The sequence below is a fragment of the Paralichthys olivaceus genome, chromosome 14, assembly GCF_024713975.1.
Source record: "Paralichthys olivaceus isolate ysfri-2021 chromosome 14, ASM2471397v2, whole genome shotgun sequence".
Taxonomy (NCBI): domain Eukaryota; kingdom Metazoa; phylum Chordata; class Actinopteri; order Pleuronectiformes; family Paralichthyidae; genus Paralichthys; species Paralichthys olivaceus.
The window spans coordinates 10,067,344-10,090,467 of record NC_091106.1 but is presented as its reverse complement, the minus strand read 5'-3'; the positions used below and the strand labels follow the sequence as shown (position 1 = coordinate 10,090,467).

At 40.6% G+C, this 23,124-nt stretch overlaps 1 protein-coding gene across 6 annotated transcripts in view; it reads left to right on the top strand.

Moving 5' to 3' along the window:
• The window catches only part of micu1 (mitochondrial calcium uptake 1), a 29,239-nt gene extending 6,590 nt beyond the window's left edge, over positions 1-22,649 (top strand). The window contains exons 4-14 of one of the 6 annotated variants that reach the window (XM_020094660.2): positions 868-1,030; positions 3,205-3,248; positions 5,487-5,498; positions 10,944-10,949; positions 11,647-11,761; positions 13,179-13,261; positions 14,002-14,202; positions 15,440-15,577; positions 17,536-17,644; positions 21,446-21,535; positions 21,744-22,649. In XM_020094660.2, coding sequence (XP_019950219.1) covers positions 868-1,030; positions 3,205-3,248; positions 5,487-5,498; positions 10,944-10,949; positions 11,647-11,761; positions 13,179-13,261; positions 14,002-14,202; positions 15,440-15,577; positions 17,536-17,644; positions 21,446-21,535; positions 21,744-21,904 — 1,122 coding nt within the window. In that variant the 3' untranslated portion in view covers positions 21,905-22,649. Of the gene's footprint in view, positions 1-867; positions 1,031-3,204; positions 3,249-5,486; positions 5,499-10,943; positions 11,007-11,646; positions 11,762-13,178; positions 13,262-14,001; positions 14,203-15,439; positions 15,578-17,535; positions 17,645-21,445; positions 21,536-21,743 lie in introns of all 6 variants that reach the window. The other 5 variants (XM_020094637.2, XM_020094677.2, XM_020094643.2 and 2 more) reach the window with 5 other exon arrangements.
• Positions 22,650-23,124: the final 475 nt, after the last annotated feature.

The window sequence follows — 23,124 nt, the reverse complement described above, 5'->3', positions numbered from 1 at the left end:
CTTCCACCTCCTTACTTGTAAACTGATTTACCACTCTTGTGTCAGACGAATAACTAACTGACCTGTCTTGAAGTAGGCATCCCCCCCACACATACAGTTGTGTAAATGCAATTTTTTTAATGGAAAGAGAGCGAGAGAGCATAAAAGGCTTTAAGGTCAAAAGAACAGACTTCAGTCTCAATCACTATGGGTGATGCTGAGTTTAGAAGCCTGTAAATCTCAGGAGATGAGCGCTAGAGAGAGATGACAGTGTGTCACTCATGATGTACACGTTTCCACATGACTGTTCTGTAACTTCCCGTCGATACACAGATAGTTGCTTATTTTATTGAACACATTCGTCGATATTTCCGTAAAGAGCAGGAAAAGCACTTAATCATAGTTACAAACTCATGAAGAAAATCTAGTTTGATCAGTCTGTATGTCTGTCTCATTCATTCTGTTTACAACCAAAGTGGGTGCATCAACTCAAAAAGTTGAAGCTGCAAAATTATTTTTACTTTTCCATAGGGAGTTTGTTTAGGTTACACAACACAATCATTCAGCATCACATAAAATAACCACTTGACAGACTGTCAGTTTCCCAGTTATGCTACATCTATCTGAAACGCATTGTAAAATAAACACTGACATGGATCATGAGTAACAAGGCTGAAAAATGTGTTTTTGTATTTCCCAAAGAGTTGGAAGTATTCTATCTTAAATCTCACTCAGGTGATTTTCCTTGCTGCTCACAGGATTGAAATATTGCTGGTTCTTTGATTTCATTGTTTTGGTACAGTGAAGTAGAAATATTTGGTCACTTTCTGCACCTTTGTGTGTATTAGAGTTGTGCTCGATTAATTGTGCGTCCTGTCTGGTTTGCAGGTGATGGAGTATGAGAACAGGATAAGGGCTTACTCGACTCCGGACAAGATTTTCCGCTATTTTGCCACCCTGAAGGTCATCGGGGAGCATGGAGATGCTGAGGTTTACATGACGCCCCAGGACTTCATACGCTCCATAACTCCAAATGAAAAGCAGCCTGAGAGTGAGTTTCTTCTCTTTCCTTCTACCTTTGCTCTTTGATTTCTTAACATTCACTGAGATGTGACTCCACTTTCACCACACGCAGATTAGGACTTAGCATAGTTCAGGATTTAACCATCCCTCTGACTGTGTTCACAAGTATGAAGCTAAGGGTGGTGACAAAACTATCCGATCACAGCGAGTTGAGGTTATCACGACACAGCAGTTGGTGTATCAATTAACAGCTTCAAAACAGAGCAGACCTTGGGCGTCACACATGAAGCCAGTGAGAGATATTTGATCTTGAGCCATGGGAGGATTGGGATGGCAGAGAGCTTAACTTGGCATACACATGTGTCAGTTCCACACTTGACTCTATCTGCTACAATCTTGTTATTCAAAACCAAAAATCCAGTTAGATTTATGTCACATTTTATTATGTGAGTGTGTATTCGCCTCTATCACAGACCTTTGGTCGAATGCTCAGTGTGTAAGAACTGTTTCATCGTGAGGATTCACAGTCAAGGAAACGTTGTTAGCACTTAATAAGGACTTAGCTGGGCCTGTCACATCCACGCTTGCCGTTCCTGCTCACCTCAGCACTTCCATCTGTTAACCACGCTCAAGACTTGGCCCCCATTGGCCTTCCATTCTCAGACCTACTTCACGAGTCCCCAGCTCTTCATTTCATTGTCCTGTCTTTCGCCTTCTAAACTGCAATTAAAGTATCGATGAGCTGAGCTCTGTTGGATAAGAGAAGGTACAGTTAAGCAGATGAAAAAGCGATGAGAAACTGCAGTTTACTTCACAGGCAGCCATTTCCTTCTCCAGGTGGAGTTAACCCACAGACCCCCTGTTCAGTTTTAAAAAGTGATGGTCTCAGTTCCTTTTGTTGCTTAAAATCCAAAAGTCCAGCCTCACAGGGACTAATATTATATTGCTGCTTTCAAGTGGTTATGAACTTGTTAAGCTAAAATGTGAATTTTATGACTGGGATGTTACCCTTCTCATGACACATTGCAAAAAAAGGGAGGGCTGCTGGGGATGACCAGCTGTTTCCTGTCATATCTGGCCAAAAGTTGAATACCTTTTTCATATGAAACAGCCTTTGAATTGGCACAGACCTTATTGGCACAATATTCGGAATTGTTGGTTTCAGCTCAAAGTTCCAGTCCCTGAATCGCTGTTTATTGTAGTAATTAACATTAAAGAATAATTTTACTAAGGCGGTAGGGCTGTTTGTGGAGGTCTTTGGTGTCATTAGGTTTTCTGTAATGTTGATGAAGCCAATTTCAAACAGAATTATGATACTCACTCATTAGCATTCGGCTTAATGAGATTATATTCCAACTGTCACTAACTATTAAGACAGTCAGTTGGTGCTGCTACTGCTTCTGTGTGATCAAGAGCCTGTATGATTTTCTCTGAAGAAATGCAGGTGGATTTACTTTATAGATACATTTAATAGATAAGAACTGCTGTGTCTCACAGTAGTTTAAAAAATAATCACCTCAACAAGGTTTATTAGTTTGAATTACTTAAGTTATGGTTGTCTTTTTGAGGCAAAATTCATTGTGGAAAGTATATTTGATTAAGTTTAGTGAAAAGTGTGAGTAATCACATTTCTTTATGTTTTTTTGAAGGGAGCAGAATTTATTTATTTTGCTACAAAAATAAATCCATGACATTTGCATAGAAAGACATGACAAAGAAATTGACCTGCGCTAACACTAATGATAAAAACGACCGGGCCACAGTGAAAACCTCTAATGTTCTAATCCATATGTGCTTTGTTATAGTGATTATTGATTATCTTTGCATGAAATATTGACATGGACTTGTGAATAACCTCCAGATATTATTATTAAACATAATAATTTTAAATTTTAAACTATATGCAGTCAACATTTGTGACTTTCTGACCTAAATCCTGATTGAAAATTAATAATAAAGTAATATCTGATCATTAGAAGAGTCAATGATGAATGCTGTTAAGTACCTGGCAAAATGGGAAAAGATGGTTTATGACTATTATTAATCTCTAGCACATCACTGATAACTAGAGGCTCAGCAATGACACCAACTATTTTCAGTGTTTTATGCTGAGCATAACTCTTGATACCCCTGCTGTTTAACTAGTGTCTCATTTCATTTTTTATATTTATCCTCTAATCTGTTTGTCTCTCTCTTTTTCAGGTCTAGGCCTTGATCAGTTCATTGTGAAGCGCTATGATGGAAAGGTAAGAAGTGGGTGTTGGGGTGGTAAAAAGGACACAAGTTCAGTTTAGCAATGATGGAGTTCAGCTGTAGGGAGTTTTATCTTTTAGAGATGTTTTAATGCCAAAGTAAATGAAACTCACCAATGACCTTTTATGGTGTGTGGGTATGCAGATAATTTACTTCTTGTTGATGTTTAGTTGATGATTTCTGAAGCTCCCGTCACCACAAGAATACAATAGAGATAAAACAGTAGCACCTTGAATGTAAAAATGTCTTTTGAAAAACTCAACTGTACCAATGCCGTCCCAGGAACAATGCTCTCACTTTTCAGCATTTTCCTTATGCACATACCTAGAAAGTTATCATTTAAGAATCTTGTCAGAAATGTGTCACTTAACTCAGAAATATTGATCTTACTTTCATACGATTAAGCAAATTACATTTGCACTTGATAATTAGACTTTATTATACCAGAATACTAATTTTAGTGTTTTATCACTGCCAGCCTTGGATTTTAAATATGCAAACCTTGAAGGAATTAGGGATTAGAATGTGAGGTTTTTAAGTCAGATAGTATCTCTCAAGAAAAACCATGTATCAACTCACAGTTAACTAACTTCTAAGTCAGCCTTGCTTTTCAACACACAACTAAAATGTAATTCCCTGAGATTGTTTTGTAATAAGTAAGTAGCATATGTCTATTTTATATTTGTCTTTTTCTGAGTCTCGATTCTCATAAGTGATAAATAATAGCATAATGATCTTCTTCTATAAGGTACAATACAAATCAAACTGGCAAATTCATTCATCTTATTGACTAAAATGACAGCAATGTAAAAAAGTGGATACATAAAACAGAAACAATGTATGACTCACTGTCATAGAAATAAATAAATACTAACCATGGACAGGGGGGTTACAGCAACATAAAAAATGGAAAGAAATTAAAATTATACTCTTAGAAACACAAGTATAAGAAATTTGGAAACTGAGCAGGGTATATTTATGGCCCTTGTCTGCTTATATAAATGTTGTTCCTATCTTCAGGCCTCGTGTTTCTTTTATTTGCCAAGCAAATCCCTCGACACATGGTTTTCTCTGTTACTGAGTTTAGCTTTGGATGTCCCATGAGATTTTCCTGCCATGCTCAGAGCGACCCGAGAGCTCCCCTCCCTCACAAGCACTATCCAACTCTTTTTGCCCAGAGACACATGCCTCTTCCTCATTGGCTTGATGGGCACCCCTAGCTAGTTGGAGGTGGAACAAACCATTACAGTTTCCTGCCAAGAAGCCATGAAATCGAGTTCACATGAACTTTAAAACTGCAATGAATCAGACCTAAATGAAATGGCCGCGGCGAGTATAGTGGCGCAATCTCTGTAGTGTGTAAATCATGAATTTGATGGAGGGTGTGGTGAAGTGCGAGGGGAGTGTTTCAGCTTGGGTTAAACTATGATCAAGGCTAAGGTTATCTGCTGAAAGAAGTAGAGTATTTATGTGAGAGTAACATGAGAGCTCTCTTTAAAGACCTCTATGTCTCACTTCACGTGATTTAATTTAAAAATAGCACAGCCAACTGAGAGATTTGTCACATGCATACTGTTTGTCCATAGTTGAGGGGAAGATAAAAGTATACGTGTTATAAACCTCTGGCTTCATCCCCCTCCTCACCGTCTCCTGCTCACACAATTTGTTCCAGGTTCAGTTTGTATGTAGGCAAACTGCACATGCCCTGTCTGGTTGTTTAACAACTGTTCATATTGACTCACCCTGTTTGTTTTATTTTTGTTCTCCTGGAAACACAGTTATTTGAGGAGCCTTTAAATGGGATTTCTCTGTTTGTTCAACCAGTTGTTTAACTGCATCTTTTCTCTGTTGTCAATTCACACCATGTGAGTTCTCCTCCCCACCCTGATGATGATGTGGGCATGCTTTTAGCTGCTTTAATCATATGTTGATGTGACCTGACCTAGCCATTGTTAACTGTTGATTAATTTGTATCAGCCATTCTCTCTCATTCACATAACAAGTAATCCCTCCATTTTCTCTCTCCTCTCTTCCTCGTGAATAACCATCATCGCCAACTCCCCACCTCTGAAATTCCCACTTTTTCCCTCCCCCAATCATTCCATCTACTGAACCCCATCTCTTCCCACAAACTCCCCAATCCTCCTCTCTTCCTCCTCTACTCCCCTGCTGTCTCCCTCCCTCTCCCCAATCCCCATCTCCTCCCTCGTTGTGCCCCTCCCTCTCTGCAGGACTTCTGGCAGGTATGGGGTGTGTTCTGAGCAGCATGTGTGCACCTGAATGACAAACTGCACTTCGTAGTCACTACCTACTCCCTCCCTCTCCTTTATATTTCTTCTTCTTCCATCTCTCTTCTTTATTTTTTTTTTTAAACTTTCTTTACTTTCTTTCTATTACTCACTCTGTCACTCTTCTCTTGAAGTATGGATGACATAGCTATTCACTGTCGATAGTCCAGGGGAACAGCTAATTAACTAGTTTTTCTGTGTTGACCACATCACAACTTTAGCAAACCAGAGCTATACCAGAGCTTTTAAATCACTTGTATCACTCACATACAAAAGTCTAATACCACCTACACTTCTGTAAATGCGTATGAGCTTGATCATTTTAGATTTGCTTGCTCCTAGTCTCCAGCCGTGCCCTTTTGTGATTCAATTCTTGTGATATTCACATTTAGTTTGATGAGTGTAGATAAAGTAGCCTTTATCTACAAAAGGATTTGATCTTGAAGTGCGTCTGGATGCTTCTTTCAGTCAGGATGATGCAAAGATAAGCCAAGCACAGCAAAGGGCAAGTGGCAACATATTCACTGTATAATGACGGGGAGTGTCAGAAACTGAAGTTGATGTGCACTCCATTGTGAGTGCGTAGATATGCAAACACAACCCCTTCATTGTTATTGGACAGTGTGAGACCTGCTCCAGCACACTGGGGCTCTTTGTATAGCTTGTTAGATGCAGCTGTATATCATGCCTTCTCTGTTGAATTATTAACAGTGAATACTTTATACTTTACCTGCACAGGGATTTACTAAACAGAGATTAAACTGAGATGCAAAGAGCTGCTAGAATGATTCACTTGTCAGGAACTTTGTTGGTCAATACTAAGTCAGCAGAGCTGTTCTCCTTCAGTCCCTCTGTCTTGCTTTATAAACACCTTTTTCCTGCTCATGTCTTCTGAGAAATATCACCTCTAGCTTCCCACTTGCTTTGGCACTCAAGCCTTTTCCCCAGCATGCACTGCTCTATTGTCTGTGTCTCACAGAGCAAGTAGTTGGTGGTGGCGCCTCCTCTCTGCGCATGGTGGCATCATGGGGGGGTTTGGACCCAGGAGATGGCTCTTCTAGCTAACATCGAGGCTGTATTGATGTGCTTGGTAGCCTTCACAAATCCATCCTCTGGATTGTTCAGATGTCAATGCTGCATGATTTCTGTAGAGCATGGTTTAGGCAGTACTGGATCTAATATGTGTCGAAACTGTTCCTACATGCTGTGGCCCTCTCTCTGTGTAAAGTCACAGCATCTGCCACATGACCTGTTACAACTGAGAGCGGACACCTGTCACTCAGATGGAGCGTGGCGGGGGCTGCTTGAATGGAAACAAGCCTCTCGTTACACCAACTGTTGTCATATTCACTCTTTCTGATTTCGCAGGAAGCTCCCAGGGGCGGCTGCTTGGACTGTCACAGTGCTATTTCTCTTTCTTTTCACTTTGTCTTCAACTGTCCCACGATTTATTTTCCCTCTCTGTCTGTTTTGGTGTCAAGAAGAAAACTCGCACATAAACACATTTACACACCAAATCCTTCTCTCCATTTCTTTCTCTCTTCCCTTTCTTCATGTAGAAGAGGTTGGATTGTCTGTACACCTGGTCAGAAAATGTGCCCCCCCCCCTTATGAAACAGCTGCCATTCCTCAGCGACAAAAATGTGTTTATTGAGCGTTCCACATCATGGCCCATTATTCTGAGCGTGCGCCCAGAATAATTATGAGTTATTAACAGTACACCTGCTCTGCAGCTCCTCCTGGGACTAGAGGTGGAAAACTAATACATGAATGTTCTTTTCACCCACACAACTGCCCACGCACCTACACACTGTGATGTTTTGGTCCCAAGGTGTCGTCATGCGTAAGGAGAAAATACTCTCACATAACCATTCAGATGGTCAAGGATGGGTTTTGTTTAAGTTAACTGTGGTGTTCAAGGCTGAGTATCTAGCATGGATTATATGAAGTGGGTGGTTTTATTTGAGGGTTGGATGGAGGCCGTGTTGCAGTATAAGACAAGTGCACTGATAACTTTTGACCATCATTCATGCCAATGTCAGACCCAGTCCAAGGTTGACTTTTGCCCTCAAGAAGGCTATTCTGAATTCCCTTTCATTTTGATACGCACATCTTTTTATTGTACCTGTCACAGTGACTCTAACCCCACAGCTATCACATCACACAAAGCAGCACAAAGGACTTAAAGCTACTGATCCATTTTTAATGCATTTGTCTCACATCCCCCGTACCCCTCTCTTTCACACACGCCACACTGCTGTCACACTGTTCTCGTCTCTTGCTTTCTTAAATCTGTGTATCCCCACTGGTGTGATGCTCCAGTACACTGACTTCTAGTGAGACTCACCTGTACAAGAGATGAGTGGTCGCTTGGGAACAGGCATCATTTAAACACACTCGCCACACAAACATGAATGCATGGGAGCAGATTTCATCACTTTGCATCCTGAGCATCATCTGTGACAACTCTTTGTTTTGGCACTCAGAGCAGACTGTGCAGACAACAGACTCATGACAATATCCTAGAAAAGTCATTGTCTTTGTAGTGCGAAGGCTTGAACACAAACTACATGGCTTATATCTCATTCTTTCATCATCTACTTCTCTCTCTGTCCTGTTATCGGGTTGTCTGCAGCTGCAGTGTTGGACGGAGTTTAATCAATAACAGAGCACAGTGGTATTAGAGAGGGCCAAGACTGAACTGTCATCAGCTCCTTAGCCAAATGCCTGGCCGCACAAAGTGTTCACTGTAAATGATGAGAATAAAGCTAGCAGAAAATGCATGGGTGGTACATGACAGAATTTTAGTATAAATGTCCATGTTAGAAGACTATAGGATACCATGTTGAATTACGTCTCTTCTCATAATTGCTTCAACAGCTTGCTGCTTTTTATGACATGATGATGCAGGATTTCAGAAATGCAGTGGTATAATTTAACCTGCAAGAAGAACAGTGCCATGTGATTGATTTGATAATGTAAGGCTATATTTTTGTTTGAAAGTAAAAGAAAGTCAACAAATATAACATTGACAATTGACATTAATAAAAGCATTGATCATTTGTTGAGTTTTCTGCCATCCGAGGTTTTTGTGTGACATAAATGTGAGATTCCTAAAGAACTTTTATGGTGTCCAAGTTTTGAACTCACTTTCCAGTGTTGTGCTTAGAAAGTGTCTCTTGGCCTCTCATGTGAAATGAGCAGACAGAGAATTATCCCTTGTGCATGCACGCTCCTAGCTGTGCTTTAACTTGTATGAGTCTCATTTGTTGAGCTGTTAAAGCTTGGGCGAGTTTAAATTTGGCCCAGGCAGCCATAGGGCTATAGCCTGATGGAGTGGAGAGATTAGCCCTGACCAAACCCTTTACCCCATCTGTGTGTGTAATATGACTACAGCACATTTGTCTGCCCTGCCGCCAGCACCGTGCAGCCAGAAGCCTTGTCAGTGCTGCGTTTCTGCCTCAGCTCACAGGCTAGTTGGGTGGTTCATCTGGACACAGCCCGTGGACTCGGCCATGACATTCTCGCACATGAAGACATATATGATCACGAGTGATTTCGTTCTTAATTTATGTTTATAAGTTCTGTTGTATTTGTGTTTTATTTGTAGGTTTTTATATAACTTTTATGGTTTAACTGTAAAATATCAAGCCTGAATTTAATTTCCTTGTCAGAAGGGCTTGACATTGACATCATAGGAATCATTGATTTAAAAAAAAAATTAAAAATATATATATATATACATATACATATATATATCGGAAAATGTTTTACTCTTATAACATATCGACATGGGCCCCCAAAAAATCCATATCAGTCTAACTACGCTTTACTGTTTTATTGCTGGAGCATCCAATATTACACATCTTTAGTTGGAAGCTATTGCTTGCACCAATGACAGAAAAGATAGAGGGGAAGATAAGACAGGATTTCAGTGGGGGTGTAGGGGCCCTAAAACCCAAAAGCTTCATGGGAAAGCTTTAAATAAAACCCACTTCACACCTCTGTGTCTGCATCATCAGTGCAGAAGTTTTCTGGAGAGAGTTACAGTGTAATAGCACACTGTATATTAGAGTACAAGCTACAGTATATTGTCAGCTCAGCAGGGGAGACTGTGGCTATAGAGTTGGATCCTAAAAGAGAATCATGTTCTCTTCTAACTAGGACACAGGCTGCATCTGAGCATTCGAAAAGCTCAGTGCTTATTAGTTAGTATGTCCACGCACTCTCTGAAATCTCTTCTTCTATCAGCAGAATATCATTTTGGTTCCAGTCTTTGCCACTGGAGTTATATTTGTTTACCTTGAATGTCATTTTGTCTATTCTGCTGGGGTGATTTTGTCCTTGACTGTGGACACTGAAAAAAATAGTGAGTTATTATATGTCATGTTATTATAACATTAGGACTCCGGTCCCCCTCGGGCTCAGAAGGCGTTCTCTTTGGGTCATCATTCCAAACTCAGGAGGCAAATACCAACCTCTTCTATTCTCACTTTCTCAACCTGCTCTTTGTTTTTCCTCTATGTACAAACTGTATCTGTTTATTTCTAGTCCTCTCTATCACTTAGACTTCCACTTAAAAACACCTGATACCCTCAAGTCTTATGACACCAAGAGTTTTTATTGTGTTTTTTGTTACATCTCTCAACCAGTATCCTTGCTCCAAAAATAACTTTTTTCTCTCACCTACCCTTCTCACTCCCACTCCCTTCTCTGTTTACACTGCAAATAATAATATGTAACTGTAAAAACAACAATAGACTGTATTTTCAATATGTTAAAGTGAAGAAAGACAAATTGATGATACATTTAATAAGCTTATACTATTTGCCTTTAGCAGACATGATACAGTCTGAGTCTTATGAGGAGGGAGTGGGTTAATGGGAAAATAATTTGTAAGACTTGTTATGCTATAAAGGGGCGACCACCAAATTGTAGTATTCACATATGTTTTCCCAGTTTCCTTGTTAAAAGAATATGGGACTAGCTTTCATTTGTATCACCGCTCCATTGAAAATATTCGGAAAGATGGAAAAGGGAGACACAGTAGTTTTGGACACATTTTCTAATAGCCTTGTTTGTGGAGCAGTATAATTTTGTATTTTGGGCAAATCACAGTCTTTGCCTTATTCTTTCCAGCTTTGGCCGGCATTATTGTTGTTCATACGTGAAAATTGTAATTATGGACTGCAGAGATGGCAAAACATAATTGTATTCTTAATTTGAGTGGTATCCCCAATTATCTTGTTGTGAACAAGATGTTTTTCTGTGTGTGTTGATGTACAACAATATGAATGTGTCTTTGTTGTTTAAGGCCCTGCTAAAGACAGCAGAGGCCGCGCTGTTCTCTAACAGTTTTTTTTCTCCTCCTTCCTCCTCCTCTGAATGGAACCTTTGCAGACGGAGGTAACTCCACACGGGCTCTACGAAGCCCAACCTCCCGCAGCCCCCCTCCCTCTTCAGGCATGCTTTGTCCGTCTTGTCCACTCTCTTTTTTTTAGAGCGTTTTACTTGTCAGGAAACTGTCTTTCAAGTCTCTTGTAGTGTGCATGTGATTAGGTCACTTTTTCATGCAATGCTGTGAGTATACACATGCTAACAGAAAAATACCTGTGCGTTTTTGTGCGTGTGTGAAAGAGATAAAGTCACTTTGTGTTTAACGATTTTAACATTTGGGTTGTGTTAAAGACGGTTAATCGATTGTGTGCGCCTGTGCTCTTGTGATGTTTTCTCTCTCTTTATGTCAGTTTCACACTGTGAGTACAACCTCTGGTGACTAATGTGTTTTGTATCTGAACTGACCATGAACATGTAACTACCACTCTCACCTGCCTGTATGGCTTCATGTGTATGCAGCACTTGCATGAATGTTTTTGTGACTGTGTATGCATACTCATACTGGTTCAACAGTGTGTTTCTGTGTTTGCGTGTCTCTTATTGAGCTTTGCTCTAAGACACACCCACACACGCTTGATTGCACACACACAAAAAGCCACACCTGGAGCTGTAAAGGCTTGATAAGGCTTTTGCTGAATCATGTGAAAGGTTTTTAATACCACCTTCCCCCCCCCCCCCCCCCCCTTTTCCTGACCTGGATGAGCAGAAAATAGCCCAGGAGAGGGAGAAGTTTGCAGATGAGGACAGCATATTTTACTCTCTGGGAGAATGTGGCCTTATCTCCTTCTCAGACTACATCTTTCTCACCACTGTGCTGTCCAGTAAGTATATTGCTCAACTAGAGTCTTCTAAGAGATCTAATGGTTCTTGTGACCTAAGTCATTCCATTCCTCATCTTTAAAATCCACCATTCGTATCACAAATCAGTCCCAATCAGTGCCAAGATGCTCTCCTCTGTCTGCCTTCTTTCTGCATCAGGTCAAACAAAATTTCCAATATGATCTTATTACTCAGGACACAAAGCTGGCTACCCATTCAGAGTGATCTCCAATTCTGCCAAAGTTAATAACGTTGATTCTGCCAGGCTAGCTGCCTTTGAGATGCTGTGTATCACAGACTCAGATAATTTTAGCCTGATCTACCACTGATGGTAGATGCATGGAGTCGATTCACACAAATACCTCATCTCTGAATGTCTAATGAAGCTCTGACTGATTGCAAGCAAACGTCTCTCTTCCAGCTTAGGTCGACCATTTTTTGTAATCCATTCATATGGAGAAAGTCTCTGGGGAAATTTTCAAGGACAAATCATTCTAAGCAGGCAGGGCAGGGTGCCTTATGTTTGGTTTCAATCCATTTAACACAGCCGCAAAAATAGTACAAATGAGGACATATTTTTCCTAATGGACGCACACATTGCTTTAAGCCTCATAGTGCTACTGCACATATTTACTGCTTTCCTGTTTAATTATTTCTTACATAAGAAAGGAGAAACTTTCCACATTTTCTTTTCAAGGAGTAGGGTTAGTGAAACAATTCAGAAATATGAAGTATTGCTACTGTATGAACAACCCTACATATTATGGTATTGGTTGTTTGAGTGACTGAGTGAATTTTTATTTGAGATGGATAAATGTTAGACATGATATGATAAGATAACGTGAAATAATTCTTTACCAATTCCAAAAGAGGAAAATTAGTATTACAGAGGCAAAGGGGATAGACAATAATAAAAATAGACACCCAGTAAAATAAATGAACAACTCAATATAAAATATTAACAACAAAAAAATAGAAACAGAAAAGTGAAGTTATATATTCAATGTAAACAAATTGTAACAGGATTGAACATAAGGTATTGAATTACACAGATGGAATATTGAGTATTTCATATTCAAATAAAATGTAAAATAAAGTAGAATGAGCAAATGTGAAGCTCAATGAAATGTATGTAGTGTTTTATTTAATATGTGACTTCATAGTCTGTGTATGTCTGGCATAGAAAATGTGCATTATTTTCAGACTGCAACTCTGAGGGCTGAATTTATCTACTGAAAGTATGCAGACGATCACTTTAATTAGAAGGTTGCAGCTGATTGTGAAGAATTCATGACTTAGTCAGTATTGAACTCTTTGGCTATTTTCTGGGTCGATCCAGTGCAGCATTGGATTTCATAATATGCTATGCTGATGTGACAATGTGTCTCTTTGTGTGTGTTTGTATCATGTGGTGTCCAGCTCCCCAGAGAAACTTTGAAATTGCTTTCAAGATGTTTGATCTCAACGGTGACGGAGAGGTGGACTTGGAGGAATTTGAACAGGTGAGCAGCTCATCTTGCAAACAGAGAGACGCAAGGTTAAAACAGCAAGTGCACACCTCTGGACTGTGCGTAAATCTAATGTAGCTCATGATTGCATTACAGTAACCAGTAATGCAAACTGACAGCCAATAAAGGCAGGTCCCCGCAATGTTGTGCACTCTCAGAGGGAGTAGATAACTGCTGCACTGCAGTCTACCATATATTATAATGTAATACTCACTGTACCACTGGATCTGATCGGGTTATTCATACACTCTAAAAACATTTACAGAATTATTGTGATGGATATTTTTCAGTTAAACCTAAGTATCTAAGAGAATAAATGTAAATCCCTAATTTTGAAATGTAACTGTTTTGAAATGTGAAGAAACCAAGTAAATCTATTTTATAGCAAGCTCATCTTACATAAAGCTGTGTTTTGTCATTTTGTCTGATGAAATAATTTTTAAATCAATGACTGTGAGATTTAATGGATGTTTATATGACATATGTGGCTCAGGAGGTAGAGCTGGACTTCCACTAACCAACCCATTCCCTAAATGATGTTTATGAAATGATTTGAGTGATCAACAAGTCCACAAAACCATTAAAAAACTGCAGGACATAAAATGTATATAAATGTATATTTATATAAATACAGTTCATTTGCCATAGTCTCCAGAAAGTGAAGAGTCACAACTATTTCTAAAACAAAGTGTCCACGCTGATCCTGGTTGTCATTGGACTTTCCTCATCCTCAGGTCCAGAGCATCATTCGTTCTCAGACCAGCATGGGCATGCGACATCGTGACCGCTCCACCACAGGAAATACCCTGAAGACAGCCGGCTGCAGCTCTGCTCTCACCACATACTTCTTTGGAGAAGACCTGAAGGGAAAACTCACCATCGGCAGCTTCCTGGAGTTTCAGAGGAAACTGCAGCACGATGTGCTCAAACTAGAGGTAATGAAAGAGGAATTTCAATGAGCAGAGAAAGACAGTGTTGTACTGAGAAATTTCATCCACTGCTTCACTGCTCTGTTGTGTACAGTGGTAATGAATGGATCTGAATTTTATGGCTTTGCTCTGATCCAGGTCTCCTCTCATTACCTGCTCAGAGATGAGCAAACAGTTTTCCTCTGAAAACAAGGGCTAAGGATGACAGACATATAATGTGAATGGTCTGTCAGCACTGGTCAGCGTCACTCTTTCAACAGTGTATAAAAGCCGTCATCTGCCTCCTCAGAGTGACACCAGACCCCCTCCTGTCCTCCTTCTCTGCAGTAACAGCTACTGATCAGTGTTGTTGAGCATATGGTTCTTCTTTTTAATTAGCATGGGTAGTGACTAACTGATACATGGAACCATAATGGGCAGCATCATCTAAAGCTCTAAGAATAGGACATGAGCTAAAGCATCTGCCAGAAAGAAAGCACCATCTATCAAGTGTTAATGGTACCACAATGTTCAGAGGGTGCAATCATAATGCGACAAATAAGGGTGACCCTGTTTTAATGTGGGTCATACGTGTGCACTTTTTCTGTGATTGCTGAGGCTGCAGTTCACCCCTTGCCATATTTTACAAGCTGTATGTAATTAACTTAGTCTCTTGCGTATTTTCTCCCCTTCTCTGAGCTTTTTTTGTTTTAATATAACAGTTGGTGAATTCCCTAGTGAAGCTGAAATCACAATCTGAATTTGGAAAATGAGAGATTATCTTTCCCAAATGTATCATGTGTAAAAACATAAAGGTCATAATAACCAGAAACTTCACCTCACAATCATTGGATCCTCTAGAGCTGCATGAATACACAGGTCACCACTTAAAACATCAGGGTTATTCAGGCTTAGTCATCAGCTGCCTCTTGCAAGTGCGACAAATTAACATTTTGAGAGGTCGGCACATTCAGAGATGAAGAGGGAGAGAGGAAGCCATGTGGCTGTCAAACATCCTCAGATATAAATCGAATGGATTGACCTGACACAGCCGAGGCTCACTGCTGGAACATTGTAAAAAATAAAAATGCACATGTAGATTTAATGTCACCAATGCCAGCTCCACACGTGCTTCAACCTGAAGCCTGACACCAGTATTTACTGTTTCCCATCTCACCATGCCCTACTCCTCCAGTTCATGTGTTTGTCTCTCTGCATAGCACTCAATCTTCATCTTTTTCTCTGTCTCTCCCTCCTCCTCTAGTTTGAGAGGAATGATCCGATGGATGGCAGAATCACAGAGAGACAGTTTGGAGGTATGTTGCTGGCCTACAGTGGCGTCCAATCTCGTAAACTCAAGCTGATGCAGAAGGGATTGAAGAAGATGTTTAAGGATGCGCAGGTATATAAATCTCATGCTCAAAGTGATTGGTACTCTGTGGTTATATATGGTGCTCGATGTGGTGGTGTGTTGGCCTACATGCCAGGATGTGTGACAGACAAAGTGTGCCTGAGGTAAAAGGAGATTGTGCTGGGACATGGTGAGTGTGTGAAAGAGACAGATGAGAGGTAATACATCACTGGGAGAGGACAACACATTCAGAGTCTGATCTCATCCATCTGACCAACAGTCACAATCCACCACCTTCCATTGTTTCAGTGGTGACCAAACATAGAGCAGACAGTGCTTGGCAGCGGGACATAAGTTAATCCTTCATCTGTCTCTGAGCTCTCTCTGAGAAAGTTTACATTTTCATTTGAAAATGGCGTTTTCAAACTTAAACAATCTCTGTCCACACAAGTGTATCAGTTTTAATCCCTGTCCATATTAACACAGCTGAAAATGCATATCACATGACCAGTCAGGCACAGTGTGCAGGCATGTACACAGAAAGCATTTGGTTGTTAGTTGCAGAAAGAGCTAGGCTACAAATAGAAGCAACAATGGTGGAAAATGTACAGCAGGGATTTAACTGTACAACAGCTGTTAGTACAGACAACTGAAGAGTCAGCAATGCTTCTAATTATCCAGGTTATGTTCTACACTGGTAGCCGAGGCTAATGTCAGTTGTTTCTCTGAAAGAGGGTCATGTGATCGCAGGCTGACGAATCAGTGCAGTGTCAACATCATCATACCCAAACATTTATCCAGACTAAAAATGCTTCCCTGGAGTTTTCCAACTTAAACAGGGACAGCAGCCTTTCCAAACTTCTAACTAAATTCTAACTTCTAACTTCTCAGCTCTAAAACTCCATAGTGTGGACACCTGGCGTGTCCGTAGCAGAGTTGATGCTCTTTTAAACAAATACTTAGTAGTATGGCTGTAGCTTCAGGCTCTCTCTTCTTTCACGTTTGCTCTTCAGTTAGTCAGGTTCTCCTTTTTCAGCTTAGTTGTGTGTCTAACAGTGTCAGCATTCAAATTCGCTGACAAAAATAGTATATAGAAAGAATATATTTTCTTAACCCACGCCCCTCTTCACTGAACAGTCGCATAAAGCAGAACAATGCACTGGGACCAAACTGGAGAAAATGTAAAAATATTCTAAATGTAGAGGGCTTGAAACCAACTTAAATATATGCCTATACCTTTCTCCATTGCTTGGCATGAACTTTGGGTTCATGCTGGTTCTGCTACACTGCAATGAGCCCCATCATTCAATTGACTGAACTTACACCAGTGCATATTGTAACCTCAGGTGCTGTAGCAAAAACAAAAGTTAACAATGATACGGAAAGTGTGTACGGTTAAATGCAGTGATTAGCAGAGAAAAGAAAACAGAGCCGGGACGCTGCCTTTCCTCCAAGGCATGAGAAAAAGATGAGGCTCGAGTTGAGCCTCTCCAAGGAATTACTGCTGCAAATCAGTAATCTCTCTCTCTCTCTCTCTCTCTCTCTCTCTCTCTCTCTCTCTCTCTCTCTCTCTCTCTCTCTCTCTCTCTCTTTCTTTCTTTCCCTTTATCTGTCTCTCAGCCTTGGCATAACCTCCAACATAAATGAGAAAAGTGTTATTTATTGCCTGAGACCAGCTGCTTACTTTACTTTGCAAATGAGCTCATCAGCAGCATCGCAGCTGTGTGACTGTGTATGTGTATTTGTGCATATGTGTCTAAGACCGTCTGTTCCCCCGTTTGTCAGCGGCTCACTGTTCATCCATGTGTGACGATTTCCTCTGTCCACTTCCTCTTGTCATTTGTATCACACTGCTGAGCTGCTCCAAAAAATGCCATTGTGCAGGTGCAGCTCTTGTCATGGCAACAGTAGGCCAATTTATCACAGAATTGTCCCAGCTCAGGTAAAAGTGCATGAATGATTTGTTCCTGACTCTTTTTTTTTTTTTTCATATTTTTCTACTGTTTCAGGGTATCACATTTGAGGAGGTGGAGAATTTCTTTACTTTCTTAAAGAACGTGAATGACGTGGACACAGCTCTGAGTTTCTACCACATGGCCGGAGCCTCCATAGATAAAGGTACACTGCATTTGCCCTTTTCTGCTGCTTCAATTTCTCCTAATTACTCCCCTTTAGACTTAACTGTTGTCACTTTCACACTCTGTCTCTCAGAGCTTTTAACACTCCATCCAGCCATAGCCTCCCACGTCTCTCTTTGCCTGGCTAGGCTCCCAGTCATAGCTCAGCCATTTGTCATCTGTATCTCCATCTATCCATCCGTTTGTCTACCGCTTCTTCCTCCGTGCCCACAGGAGAGCGCATGCTTAAGGACCACAAACACCACATTTTTTTCACTAACGGTTTGCCTGTTTCGGATTGTAGTAGTACTCATTGTGGTACTCATTGCTTGTGTCGGTTGGGTTGCTTAAGTATAGGCAGGGTAAGATGGGGTCTCAGAGCCTCAGGGGGGGAAAACATGACGCATCACAAACATGCATACATGACAGATCACTTCTCACATGACCGTGCAGGCTACTGATGCTCACTGACACATGTCAACATCAAGACTGAGGGAGGGAGAGGAGGGTTGAGACCAGGCTACCCCATCATGGTTACTCTTTCCCTCCTGATCACCAGACGGGTGTAAAAAAAGCTGTTAGCAGATGACTTGACAGTGGTTGATAACAACAGTTTAACCACACATCCAAGGTAAAGCGAGAAGTTTTAAAAAATCTAGAATCGGTGGATCCGGTAACTGTGGTTACCAACAGTAGTAAACACACACAGAAATCTAACAGAAAAGCACCTGGTCTGTCTGTTTTTAGTGCAGCCATACAAACCTGCATTGTTTTTATAGTTAAGTCAGTCAGTAATTTGCCTTTTAACATCATGTAACGAGAATCTGATTTTGTGCACAGAAAGGTAAAACATTGTAAAAAGTTGGCTACCTTGCTGTTCAAGCTGGGGAATTTTATCAATTTTATCACCACGATGACTCTGCATCAATGCTGAGTCAGAACATATTTGACTCATGTTTTCCGCTTCATTACTTTTTTGTAATGTCCTGGCACTGCATAATTATAACCACCACTGCTTCAGGACAGACACATTTCAGAGCCCACGTCTTAGTGTCCTCCCTCTACTCTGCGCTCACTTTACATTTTAACAATAAAAACCAACACTATTAAGTTTATTAGGATCTGAACATTACTGCCGTTAAGTTTGTGTTTTTTGATTCCCATTAGAATTTATGAGGCACATTTTTGTTTATCTGCCACACAAACACGAGTCGCACACAGCCAGGAAATCAGGTTTGAAGTGACCAGAATTCATGATCCGACACCATCAATTCATAACTAAATACATGTGGGGGGTTTTTGTGAGACAGGAAGAAGCGACTTTTTAAAGCACAAATCATGAGGCTAGTGAAGATGCACACCTCTTGTAGTCACACAGGAATACAAAAATAATGAAATTCTTTTTATAATCGAATCACAGCCCTCTGTATCGCAATTGAATTGTGAGTTTCCAAGAGATTCCAACGTGAACTTGCTAAGGAGTTGACTGTGGCTACTTCCTCTTTTTGCATTACTCCTTTTCAAACATATAACTGATATATTGTCAAAAAATACAAACAGTGATTCATCTTGTGTTGTAGATGCAGCTTTTGTACCATGGATTCTTTACGATAAAAACCATCCTTGTTTTGCCAGTTGAACACTTTTTATGTGAAGCATTAGCAGCTGGGTATTCTATTTGCCACTAAAATATGAAAACTGCCCTATAAAGAGGTAATTACTGATTATAAATCCATTGTATTGCTATTGTTGAAAAAATACTGACTATAACTAGCATCATAAAAGTAGTTTAACTTAACAATCTCAGGGACAGAGAGTTGACTGTGTCAGTCTGTATTCTCTTTCATGAGGATTGATAATGATACCAGGGGAACCCTCAAAGAGGTTTGGGACAGTGCCTGTGGACTGGCAGACTTGGATGGTGGTTCCCATTTTTAATGAAAGGAGGACCAGAGGGTTTGGACAAGTGGAACTGTTCAGGGATTAGAAGATTGACAAATGGATCGGTGAAGCGAGAAAGTATAGCTACAGAACCAGACCGTTTTGATCATGAAGGAGAAGAGTTAAGAAGGCAAAGTTTTTCAACTTACTAGCCGATACACATCTGACCCTAACCTGGTCATGAGCTTTGGGTAGTGACCGAAATAAAGAGATTGTGGATGCGAGCGGCTGAATGTTCCTATATGGGAGCTCCAACATTTGGAGGGAGCTCCGAGTCGAGCAGCTGCACCTTTGCGTCACAAGGAGCCCATTGAGGTGATTTGGATATCTGCTTAGGACGCCTCCTGGGCATGTCCCACTGGTAAATGACCCCGGGGTAGACCCAGAACACACTGCAGCGATTATATATTTCATCTGGCCTGTGAACGCCTTGTGATCCCCCAGGAAGAGATTGAAAACATCACTGGAGATAGTAACATCTGGAATACTTTGTTTGACCTGTGTCACCCCAACCCCAGATAATTGGCAGAAAATGGATGGGCGATGGTTATGAAAAAGAAAAGTCTTTAAATTAGTAATATTTCCTTTATCTTCCTCAGCACATTCATTTTTACTGAACTAATTAGTCTTTCAGATCCTAACAATGAAGTCAATTAAAGGTGAGGGGAGAGCAAGCGGTGAGGACCTGTAACTTTTAATATATGGTAATCATTTGATGAGTCTGTGTTTCCTTCATTTGCTGTAGTGATTCAGTCCTTCAATATGTCTCCATATGTTTCATGCCAGTTTGTCCATTAGTTCTGATTCACTAATGAAGCAGCGAGTGCAGGTCAACCCTGAGGTGCTTGTTTCTAGGGTGTTGTTTTGGCTGCATGTCTCCACACTAACAAGCTGTACATGCGTGTTAGTCACTACAGTGAATTTGTGAGTGTGTTGCGGAGGGATAGTGACAACATGCTGCTGTGGGTTTGTGGAGAGCTGCCAGGCATGCGCCTCTAATTTATCTCCATCCTCCCCTTGTCCATGCACTGAAACCCTCTTTCTTCACTGAAAGGCTAAAGGAAGACTTGTATTTCTCTATTCTCTTTTATAACGTTTTCTGTTCTTTCTGTCATCTATTGCTCAAATACAATGATTTCCCATTAATTGAGCACAGTATCTAATTTGTGTGTGTGTGTGTTATATGGAACAGTGCATAGTCCTTCTTAAATGTAGCAAAGAAGCCCACTAATGAGATTCTTGCTGGACTGATTCCTCTTCAAATATTTAATCTCACCATTTGCAGTAAGCTTTTGTCAGATTTGTTTGTCTGGCGATCAATAATTCTGGTTGAGATTTATTAGTTTTTTATCTTTTAATCATCTATTTGTGGTTCTAATAGTGTTTTTTCTGCCCAGTCAACATCTTAATTTCACTTTATACACTGTACTCGTCCTCTCACACTCCATCATTTTTGGTTGGATGGCAATAGAGTTTAGCTTGGGCATTCTTCTCGACATTCTGTTTTTTGCATTTGAATATGACCTGAGCCTGATGCAGTTAATATAAGCTGCACTGACTTTGTGTTAAAAAGCATAGTTATTGATTGTTTTCCCCTATTACAGACATGTGCTTAAAATATAGAAATAAACTTGTTTCCCACGGTATTGAGATATATATATATATATAGTGCACGATCATGTGAACATGGGTTTAGTGAGTGATTTCTCTACATGTACACATAGCTTCAGTAAAAGCAGATACATTGTCTGTAAGTGACACGTATGGTATTTCTTTTTTTTTTTTTTTCAGATGACATTGCAGAATCTGAATTTTATTAGTGCAAAAGATTCACTCGTGTTTGTCTCTCTGTGTCTCCTAGTTACCATGAAGCAGGTGGCCCGCACTGTGGCCAAGGTGGAGCTTTCAGATCATGTGTGCGACGTGGTGTTCGCTCTGTTCGACTGTGATGGTAAGTAGCTGACAGGTTCATCATATCACCCCCACTGCAGATATTTATTGGAAGAAAATAACATCCCCACTGACAGATGGAAATCATCAATAAATGGAAGTCATTCCCCCTTGGTACCTGCTCTTCCTCTATAATTTCCTCCTCTCACCCCGTGTGTCCATCACTTTCCTTTTCTTCTGCTGCTCCCCGACCCGCCTGTCCTCCTCAGGGAACGGAGAGCTCAGTAATAAGGAGTTCATAGCCATTATGAAGCAGCGGCTGATGCGTGGGCTGGAGAAACCCAAGGACATGGGCTTCACTCGGCTGGTGCGGGCCATGTGGAAGTGTGCCCAGGACACTGCCTGGGACTTTGCCACACCCAAGACATAGGAAGCAGCGGCTGAGCGAAAAGAGAAGGACACTGTGTGAATAAAGCAACAACCCATAAAGCATCAAACGCATTCTCCTTCTACAGGTCTTGAGAATAAAAAAAAAACAATTAGTGCAATGAACTCATTAGGACGGCAGCTCTGAGGGGCATCATAAATCATTAACGCATGCCTATGTAGTTCAAGCTATCAATTCAGTGACTGAAGCATGCTGACACAGCATTGTGTGTCCTGAGAGGCCTCTCTGGTGTGCCTGTCCAAAGCATCATGGGTATTTGTATATCTTGAAATATACACGCAAACTTTTTATGTGTATTTTTGCCATATTCTAGAAGTTATATTCACAGTTTTCTGTGTGACGCTAATAACAGCACTTTGATATCTGTATTTAACACGTTTTACTGCAAAAGGGAAGAGAAGAAGTGGAATCAATCTTATTTGACCTTCAGCTGTATAAACGCTGCAGTAGTCTGTTCTAGTCTGACAACAGACCCTTAATTATTTCTTTGGTGGGACAGGTAGAAGAAGTCTGTAATCTTGTTAGCACCTCTTCATTCAGCTTGATAGCTTCAACTGCAGCTTTACTCCCAATCGTTTTTGTCCCATGAATGATCAAAGATGCTTGTCTCTGTTTTACAATGTCCTGTTCAAAGGGTGGAATCCTCAAATTATTATTTCTCACTTAAATACTTTATAAGATGGATGGTTAAAGAAATGCTCTATTAAAGATGTTTTAATAAAGTAAAGTGGTTTAAGATTTATTTCTAAACAACGGCTCGGCTCGACTTCAAAGTTGGATTGTTCTGCCGTGTTCTCATTTTCCCCCTCTGACTGTGTGAAGAGGACAGTGGAGGATTAGCGAAACCAATCTATGGTGCGCCATGAAATGGGTTGAAACATTTTTAAGGCAAAAAACACTGCTGAATGAGTGCAATGGTTTTGAATGCGTACCAGTGAAAGAAGAATGTGTGTGTGAGTGTGCAAGAGTAGTCAGCAGTTTTGTTTAATTGAAATGGACAGGATGGGCAGGCCTCAGCCTCTGCTGCCCATTAAAAGATTGTCCTGCAGCCCCTTCACACACACACACACACACACACACACTGCTGCAGTGGCCTGAAACAAGCTGCTCACTCTCTTGCTTTCTCACATTGCAACTGACAGACAGGAAGTGATTCTCAGGACTAACTGCTCAGCAGGAGATTAGGTTGAAGGGACTCATCG